The sequence below is a fragment of the Larimichthys crocea genome, chromosome VII (genome assembly GCF_000972845.2).
Source record: "Larimichthys crocea isolate SSNF chromosome VII, L_crocea_2.0, whole genome shotgun sequence".
Taxonomy (NCBI): domain Eukaryota; kingdom Metazoa; phylum Chordata; class Actinopteri; family Sciaenidae; genus Larimichthys; species Larimichthys crocea.
The window spans coordinates 29,344,746-29,354,983 of NC_040017.1; the positions used below are offsets into that span (position 1 = coordinate 29,344,746).

Below are 10,238 nucleotides of genomic sequence, written 5' to 3' on the forward strand. Positions count from 1 at the left end.
CTTACTCCAGTAGGTAAACGTGCCGTGCTCTGTACATGCCACTGATTAAGGGTTAAGTTTTCTTATTTTAGAAACAATTGGTGTTTTCTTTTCAGTGTAAAAAAAGAGACTTGCAACATTTGCCTGTTCTTATTGCGCCTAGTGACGAGAGGTCTTGTGTAGCGATGCGTCCCGCTGCACAGGCTTTGAAAACTGATACACAGCTTATTTAACATCGCGTGCACTATGCAGGTTATAACAAATGTAACGTCCTACTCACCACGTGAGCGTTAATGCTACGGGTCGGGTGATGGGCTTATGTGTAGTCGCACGACCTGCAGAGTACCCACTGAGAGTTTATTTTATATACAAGGTGGGGCAATTCTCGGTTGCTCCCTCATATACTCTGTTCTTTTATGTCTTGAAAAAACGGATGGACAATATTCGCAAAGCGTTCACGGGAGTTTATATCTTATCAAGTACCAAAGTTCGGTAACGAGCGAGGGTGAAAGGGCGTTTGGGTCGGCCCAGCACTCTGACTGATTTTTAAAAGTCCAAAGATCTGATCTCTCCTGAAGCTGTTAAATCCACATTGAAGAGCAAAGAGAACATACAGAGGTTAGTTATTGCTGTTTCAATGACTTGTATTGTACTTGTTACAGTTTCCAATTTTAGACCGCTAATTGTTGTAATATCGTCTGTGTTTTGCTGTGTCTGTTTGTTGTGCTGCTGTTCTGGTCGCAGCCCTACTCCCTTGAAAAGAGAAGAGCTTTAACTTAATCTCATCGGACCTTCCTGGTTTAAATAAAGCTTAATAAAAACATAAAAAATGTCTTCTAAGACATGGTGACTTATGCACACTGGAAATTAGTGGATGCCTGCTGGCTGGAAATGTTGAGGTATCTTTTGAGATTCTTCAGTCTTCCAGGTCATTGTATCCATTGAAGGTTATCATAGGCCCATGGAACTTGCTTAGGTTTGCTGCAAGATCTTTGTCCTCGAATCCAAAGAAGCTTCTTCAGTTCTACTATGGTGGGGAGATGAAATTATTTGTTTGACCATGTTTTGAAGTTAAATGTATTGATTCGACCTTTTCAAGATACAACTTCTGTTCTACATACAAACACACAATGCCGGTAGTCAGTTTGAAACACCTTAATTCAGGACAATAATTACAAATAAAAAAATAATTACCCTTCTTTTTACAAATCGAATCTCCTGTGACACAGTGAACATTTTACAACAAACAGAACTTTAAATGTGTTTCGGGATTATTGGAACAATTTTGCATGCCAAACATGACAGGATTCAAAATTGGTTGCAGTAACTGAGGAATAGCGGACAGATTATTCGCACCACGGGGAACATTGTTCATCAGAATTCCAAATCTAGTTTGAAGTATTTCAAAGTAACACCCAAAAGAAAAGTTAATGAAGAGAAGTGAGTTTGAGGTGTGACAGGTACTGACAGCTTTTCTGTCCGCTCTGTCCTGGAATCGCAGAAAAACAATTTGAAGATTGTCCATTAAGAAAAAAGGATTGGAAAGCAGAGGAACTAAGATTGGAGACAGCGGTGGCGAAAAGTCCCATAAATGTTGTTCACTTTGGTGTCAGAGCATGCCAACTTTACAAATCAGCAGGGTTATTTAGCTCCCATTAGTAAAGACTGGACTTTAATGATGGTTTCCCACAAAGTGTAGGTGGATGTTGTAAGATAAAGTTATCATGTTAAAAAAAGAAATAACCATAACCACAGCAATGAAAGATAAGGCCTTGTTAGATGTCATATGTGGTGTTATATTGTAGAGGACAACAGATGGCAAGATATCTGTCATAAGACAGGACGGCTAATTACAAAACTCCACGGTTGCATAAGTGTACAAACAGAAAATCTGCAGATAACAAAATGATGCAGAAACAGTGTGAAGTCAGAGAGAATCTGATCAGAAGGAATGAACAACCCCCTGTACACATACAGTTCATTCATAAACAGGCGCGCACAGAAAGATGTACATAGGTTCATGTAAACTTCGTTCATGCAGATAACCACAATGAGAGACGTGTTGAAATAATTATAACAAGGTAAAATACACAAGTTTCCTGAATATAAATATATTTCAAACTTCAAGATAGAAATAAGCTCAAGAATGAAATAAAGATCATATACTGAAGAAGTTGAATTCCCCATAACATCTGTTACAGTCTGCAAATGAACCAGACATCAGCGGACCTGCTTTGTTTAAGAGCCTACAGCTTTTAGCCTTTCCAATACTACCAGCACAAAACATTTTTCAAAGTGCACCACTTCACCACATTCAGTGGTTCATGCAAGTTTGATGTTACACACAAGCTCAGACTTTGCTGATGTCTGTCAGTCACTTCCCACTGAAGTCCTGCTGCACATCTGCGAGCTGTTTATGTCGTTGCAGAACAGATTGAGCCAACAGGCCAGTCTCAGCCTATTATCAAGGCACGAGACCAGTTTTTGAATTGATTTGAACAGCATCAGTGGAAGAAACGACCCCTTATTCTGTAATTGTATATGATCAAAAAGGATGCTGAAACTTCTCTACAGTTAATGAGAGGAAATGAAGTCTTAATGATTTCTCAAAGTTTTCTCTGTCTTTATAAAGTGACACATTTCCTATCACAAGTTCTATCAATTTTTTGTTGATAATGGTCAGATTTCTCATTGTAGGATTCCTTATGAGAAAAACTGAACTTCAAAGTGTGGGAGACCCCCATGGTACGTGAGGTCCAGACAGAGCTGTTAGAAATGTTTGGCTTAGCGTTGCACTCTTTGTCAGACTCTTGACCACTTTGTGGTGGTGTGAGAGGCCCTCTGAACCTTTGCTGCTAAATCCATGTGACTTGGTATTCGTTAAGAGTAAGATTCTTTGTCGATAGTCTTGTTCATGTGTTCTTTATTTGTAGGCTCCATTGTTCGGATATACTCGACTACGACTTTAGTCTAATACTTCCTCCGAAAGGGGTTTTTTAAACTGTGAAACCAGTGCAACACTCAGGCCGACGTCCGATTACTTTCATGGTTTTTAATGGAGGAAAGGTGAGAGGGATGAGGGAGGAAAGGTGAGAGGGATGAGAGGAGGAAAGGTGAGAGGGATGAGAGGAGGAAAGGTGAGAGGGATGAGGGGAGGAAAGGTGAGAGGGATGAGGGGAGGAAAGGTGAGAGGGATGAGGGAGGAAAGGTGAGAGGGATGAGAGGAGGAAAGGTGAGAGGGATGAGGGAGGAAAGGTGAGAGGGATGAGAGGAGGAAAGGTGAGAGGGATGAGAGGAGGAAAGGTGAGAGGGATGAGAGGAGGAAAGGTGAGAGGGATGAGGGATAGTGGGACGGATCCTGGTTCCTGTGTGAGAATGGAGACGAGAAAAGGGAAGACAAAAGAATGGAGACGAGAAAAGGGAAGACAAAGCGAGAAAGAGGGTTTGGGAGGGAGGGATGTGACAGCGGCGTCAAAGAAGGAGTGCACGGAAAAGGAGTGCTTAAGTACGTGGAGAACGGAAATTGAATGAGTACGAGGCGTGGTCCTTACTCCTGAACCCAGTTTATAAAAACCCCATTTCACTAACAAGGACCACACAGTTTAAACATGTATATTACAAGTAACATTTGGGAAGCATGGGTGATATGCTGTGAGAGGGGGTGGAGGAGGGATGATGGGATGAGGGGTCAGAGGATGAGCGATGTTAGGATGAGGGATGAAGGAAGGGAGTGAGGAAGGGATGAGGGGAGGAAAGGTGAGAGGGATGAGGGAGATGGGGATGAGGCGGGACCATCGGCAGAGTGGTCCTGAGGTTGACGGGAGCGATCCTGGAGGGAACCTGGTGGGATGGAGACTCTGAGTGGGGGAACCGTCTCTCTGCGACTCTACGGATCAGAGCCCCAAGACAAAACTTCATGAGGAGAGAAGCGAGTGCGCGTTTTCATTCAGGTCGTTGCGGACGTAGGCTAGGTTTTTTTGCGATGTTGTCAGGAATACCCTGTCTGGAAGTGGTGGAGTGCCCCGATGTGCAAGGAGTGCCCCGAGTACGGCTCCGGGGGAATGCCGGATCGGACCTGGATCTGGCGAAAGTGGTGGTGGAACCAGGAGCGCGTGGCTATTCTGCCAGGGTCTCAGGGGGAAGCTCGGCAGGCTAGGCGGGAGTTGATGTAATCGAGAACGGGTTCGTATGGGCTCAAGAGTGAATTCAGTCGAAAGAGGCAGACTGGTTGGGGTTGCCCGGACTGGTTGGTTTTACTGCGTTCGAGGAAATATATTAGGGTATCGGAGGAGAGGACGGAGATGACGGATAATGATGCATGATGCGATGGATCGTAGAGCAGGGTGGAAGCTGTGAACTCAGAGCAGCGTAGGAAGCTGAAGAATGCCAGGAGGAACATGGGTTCTAGGACTTTGTCTGTGCTTGGGGATAAGTAGCCTTTGTGGAGGGTTTCGATGAAGCGGGCTAGGAGATGAGAAGTGAGGGGGAGTCACTTCGGCGTAGGGCGTGGTTCGGCCTTGCGAAGGCCTTTGAGGAGCATGTTAATGTGGGCGAGAGCCCAGGCGGGGCACGGAGACCCCAAAGATAATTTAACGAGGAAGTTAATTCCACTGAGGTAAACTTGTATGGTGGATGATTTGATTTTTTGGATTGAATGGGCGAACGTGATGAAATTGGAGAAGGTGAGGACGTCTAGTGTAGGGAACGGGAGGTTATGTGAGGCGTGGAAAGCTTTGAAGCCGGTTAGGTACGAGGAGAGGGTTTGTGGAGTGACGCTGTTGAGGATGGAGTCTCGTGACGTGGTGACCAGGTGTTCCAGCTGCAGGGTCAGTTGAAGATGGTCGGCACATTACAGCTGTGTGTTAACAAAGTTTACTGTGACAATTACTCCATAGGTAAACTGGCCTACTCTGTACAATGCCTGATTAAAGTTAAGTTTCTATTTTAGAAACAAGTTGTGTTTTTCTTTCAGTGTAAAAAAGAGACTTGCAACATTTTGCCTGTTCTTGACTATGAGGATCTTGTGTACATGCGTGCCCCTGCACAGGCTTTGAAACTGACACATCTTATCATGCGTCACTCAGGTTCATAACAAATTGTAACGTCCTGACTCACCACTGTGAGCTTTATGCTCGGGTGGGATGGTCTTGTTTACCAGCCTGCAGATGTACCCACTGGTTTATTTTTATATACAAGGCAATTCTCGGGTTGCTCCCATCATACCTCTGTTCTTTTATTTCTAAAAAACGTGATGGACAATATTCGCAGCGTTCTAGGGAGTTTTATATCTTATCAGTACCAAATGTTCGTACTGAGCGAGGGAAGAGGGCGTTTGGGTGCCCAGCACTCTGACTGGATGTTTTAAAGTCAAAGATCTGATCTCTCCGAATGCTTTTAAATCCACATTGAAAGAGCAAGAGAATCATCCAGATGTTGTTATTGCTGATTTCATGACTTGTATTGTACTTTTAGCATTTCCATTTTAGACCGCTATGTGTTGTAATATCGTCTGTGTTTCTTGTGTCTGTTTTTGTGCTGCTGTTCTGTCTCAGCCACGACTCCCTTGAAAAAGAGACTTTTAATCTCAACGGGACCTTTCCTGGTTAAATAAAGCTTTAATAAAAAATAAAAAATGTCTTCTAAGACATGTGACTTATGCACACTGGAAGTTAGTGGATGCCTGCTGGCCTGGAAAGTGTTGAGGGTATCTTTGAAGATTCTCAGTCTTCCAGGTCATTGTATCCATTGAAGGTTATCATAGGCAAGTGAACTTGCTTAGTTTGCTGAAGATCTTTGTCCTCTGATCCAAGAAGCTTCTTCAGTTCTAACTGACTGGTGGGGAGATGAAATTTTGTTTGACCATGTTTTGTTGAAATTATTGATTCGACCTTTCAAGATACAACTTTCTACATCACAAAACACAATTTCTGTAGTCGTTGAAATCACCTTTAATTCAGGACAATATATTACAAATAAAAAAATGAATTACCCTTCTTTTTTACATCGAATCTCTGTGACCAGTGAACATTTTACAACAGAACAGACCTTTAAATGTGTTTCGGATTTTGGACATTTGCATGCCAAACATGACAGGATTCAAAATTGGTTGCAGTACTGAGGAATATGCTGACAGAATTATTCGCAGCTCACGGGGAACATTGTTCATTTCAAATCTAGTTTGAAGTATTTCAAAGTAACACCCAAAAGAAAAGTTAATGAGAGAAGTGAGTTGAGGTGTGCAGGTACTGACAGCTTTCTGTCTCGTCTGTCTGGAACCAGAGAAACAAATTTTAAGAATTGTCATGTAAGAAAAAAGGATTGGAAGCAGAGGAACTAAGATGGAGACAGCGGTGGCGAAAAGTCCATAAATGTTGTTCACTTTGGTGTCAGAGCATGCCAACTTTACAATCAGGTGGTTATTACAATAAAAACTCTTTATGATGTTTCCACAAAGTGTCAGGTGGATGTTTAAAGATAAAGTTATCATGAATTTAACAAAAGAATACAACCATACCACAGCAATAAAGATAAAGGCCTTGTTAGATGTCATATGTGTGTTATATTGTAGAGGACAACAGATGGCAAGATATCTGTCATAAGACATGACGGCTAAATTACAAAACTCCACGTTTGCATAAGTGTACAAACAGAAAATCTGCAGATAACAAAATGAAGCAGAAATAGTGTGAATGTCAGAGAGAATCTGAATCAGAAGGAATGGAAACAGTTTTTCTCTGGTCCCCTCCCCAATGTGACCAGTGATGACATGTTTAGCCGCATGTCGTCATTTCACCGCTGGCTGTCGAGGTGGTGTCCAGCAAACGATGTGGGCTTCATAGACAATTGGAACACCTTTCTGGGGAAAACCTGGTCTGATAGGAGAGACGGCATCCATCCCACTTTGGATGGAGCAGCTCTCATATCTAGAAATATGGCCAAGTTTATTACCTGACCAAAACCATGTCGACAACCCAGAGTTGAGACCAGGAAGCAGAGCTGCAGTCTTACAAGCTTCTCTGCGCCTCCATTAGAGCAGCTGCCCACCCAGTCCTTTAGTATAGAGACTGTGTCTGTCCCCGTCCACCCAGTCCTTTAGTATAGAGACTGTGTCTGTCCCCCGTCCACCCAGTCCTTTAGTATAGAGACTGTGTCTGTCCCCCGTCCACCTACATTATTTAAAGATAAAACAAACAGAAGAGGAGTTCATCATAAAAACTTAATACAAATTAAATCAACATCTCCAACAGTCCAAAATAAGAGAATTAAATGTGGACTATTGAATATCAGTTCTTTGCATCTAAATCTGTTCTTAGTCAATGAATTAATACTGACTATGATATTGATGTGTTGTCTCACTGAAACCTGGCTGCAGGAGGATGAATGTTGCCTTAAATGAATCCACTCTCCGAGTCATTATAAATACCATGTTCCTCGAAGTACTGGTCGAGGTGGTGGAGTTGGAGCCATATTTGACTCAAGTCTATAATAAATCCCAAACCTAAACTAAATTATAATTCATTGAAAGTCTTGTCCTTAGCCTCACTCACCCAACCTGGAAAACTTCGCAGCCAATTTTATTTGTTACAGTATATCGAGCTCCAGTATAAACCGACTCATTGTCTGAACCGCACTCTTGATCTTGTTCCCTCATATGGCATTGAAATTGATAATATAATAGTCTTCCCACAGAATCCTCTTCTGTCTGACCATTTTTTAATAACCTTTGAGTTCATACTACCGGACTATAAGCCTTTTGTAGAAGCTTCTACAGCAGATGTTTACTGATAGTGCTGTAGCCAAATTTAAGGAAGTGATTCCCTCAGCATTGAATCAAATGCCATGTCTAACTGTAAACAGGACTTGTCTGCTTCCTTTAGCCCCTCACAATAGACCATCTTGTTGAGTTATTACAGGCTCATTACGGACAACTCTAGACTCTATTGCACCTCTGAAAAAGAAGATAATTAAACAAAGAAGGCTAGCACCATGGTATAGCCAGCAGACTCGTAAATTAAAGCAAGAGGCACGTAAATCTGAACGCAAATGGCCACTAAACTGGAAGAATCTCATCTAGTCTGGCAAGATAATCTAAAACATACGGAAGGCTCTCCGTAATGCCAGAGCAGCCTACTACTCTTCCTATTATGAGGAGAATAAGAACAACCCCAGGTTTCTCTTCAGCACTGTAGCCAGGCTAACAGAGAATCACAGCTCACTGAACCATCATTTCCTTTAGGTCTAAGTAGCAAGACTTCATGAGCTTCTTTAATGATGATTATAACTATAGAGACAAAATCCATCACCCTTGCCCTCAACAGGCATTGATCTGCATTCTGATACAGCAAGTTTTGAAACAGCTGTAAAACCTGTTTATGTTTTAGCTGTTTTTCCCCCATCGACCTTCATCAAATAACTTTAATCATTTCTGCAGCTAAGCCGTCAACCTGTCTCTAGACTCCATCCAACCAGGCTGCTCAAGGATGTTTTACCTGTAGTTAGTAATTCATATTGGATATGATTAATCCGTCTTTATTATCAGGATATGTACCACAGTCCTTTAAGGTAGCTGTAATTAACCTCTTCTTAAAAGCCCACTCTAGACCCAGAGGTCTTAGCCAACTACGAGACCGATATCAACCTTCCCTTTCTGTCTAAGATATTGAGAAAGCTGTAGCTAATCAGCTGTGTGACTTTCTCCAAACAATAGTCTATTTGAGGATTTCCAGTCAGGATTTAGAGTGCATCAAGCACAGAGACCGCATTAGTCAAAGTTACAAATGACCTCCTAATGGCATCAGACCAAGGACTCATCTCTGTACTTGTCCTGTTAGATCTTAGTGCTGCATTTGCACCATTGACCATCAAATTCTTTACAGAGACTGGAACATCAAACTGGCATCAAAGGAACCGCCCTAAGTTGGTTTAAATCGTATTTCTTAGATCCATCTCAGTTTGTTCACGTCAATGATGAAATCCCCATGTAGACCAAAGTTTGTCATGGAGTCCCACAAGGTTCTGTACTAGGACCCATTCTATTCAGTTTATATATGCTTCCTTTAGGGAACATTATATATATATTGTCCACATAAAACACATTTCGAGGACTGCATTCTTCCACTTACGTAACATCGCTAAAATCAACGCATCGTGTCTCAGGCGGATGCAGAAAAACTAGTCCACGCATTTGTTACTTCAAGGCGGGACTATTGTAAACTCTTTTTATCAGGCTGCCCAATAAGTCTCTGAGGACTTTGCAGTTAATTCAGAATGCTGCTGCACGTGTTCTGACAGGAACCAAGATCAGAGATCACATCTCTCCCATTCTGGTTTCCTTGCATTGGCTGCCTATTAAATCTAGAATAGAATTTAAATTCTCTCCTTACTACAAAGCTCTTCATGGTCAGGCACCATCATATCTAAAAGAGCTCATAGTACCTTATACCCCTCTAGAACACTGCGCTCTCAGGACGCTGGGTTCCTTGTGGTTCCTTGTGGTTCCTTGTGTGGTTCCTTGTGGTTCCTATAGTTTCCAAAAGTAGATTGGGAGCCAGAGCTTCAGCTATCAGGCTCCTCTTCTGTGGAACAAACTACCATTCTGGGTTCAGGAGGCAGACACGGTCACCACCTTTAAGATAACTGAAGACTTTCCTCTTTGATAGAGCTTATAGTTAGTGCTGGCTCAGGTCATCCCTTAGTGATGCTGCCATAGGATTAGACTGCAGGGGGACTCTGTCTGTCTGTCTCTCTGTCTCTTTCAGGGTTATGCCTAGTCAGGCACGGTACTGCTACTGTAATCATTTTATCAGTCATTGTAATTCATTGTCATTTTATCAGTCATTGTAATTCATTGTCATTTGATCATTCTTGTTAATTCATTGTCATTTTATTATTCATTGTAATTCATTGTCATTTATCAGTCATTGTAATTCATTGTCATTTATATCATTGTATCATTGTCATTTTATTATTCATTTATATGTCATTTATTTTATCTATTGTAATTCATTGTCATTTATCAGTCATTGTAATCATTGCATTTAATCAGTCATTGATATTCATTGTTCATTTACATCATTGTAATTCATTGTCATTTTATCAGTCATTTGTAATTCATTGTCATTTTATCAAGTCATTGTAATTCAGTGTCATTTTAATCATTCATTGTATTCATTGTCATTTATCAGTCATTGTAATTCAGTGTCATTTTATCAGTCAGCATTGTAATTCATTCATTGTCATTTGTCAGTCATTGTAATTGT

At 41.7% G+C, this 10,238-nt stretch overlaps 1 protein-coding gene across 1 annotated transcript; it reads right to left on the reverse strand.

Moving 5' to 3' along the window:
* Window positions 1-5,977: 5,977 nt before the first annotated feature.
* LOC104938052 (olfactory receptor 2A14-like) lies at window positions 5,978-6,700 on the reverse strand (the record flags this gene model as incomplete). Its single annotated transcript, XM_019273026.2, has 1 exon — window positions 5,978-6,700. A coding segment is annotated over one exon (723 nt), but the record flags the coding sequence as incomplete, so codon positions are not given.
* Between the last annotated feature and the right edge of the window lie 3,538 nt (window positions 6,701-10,238).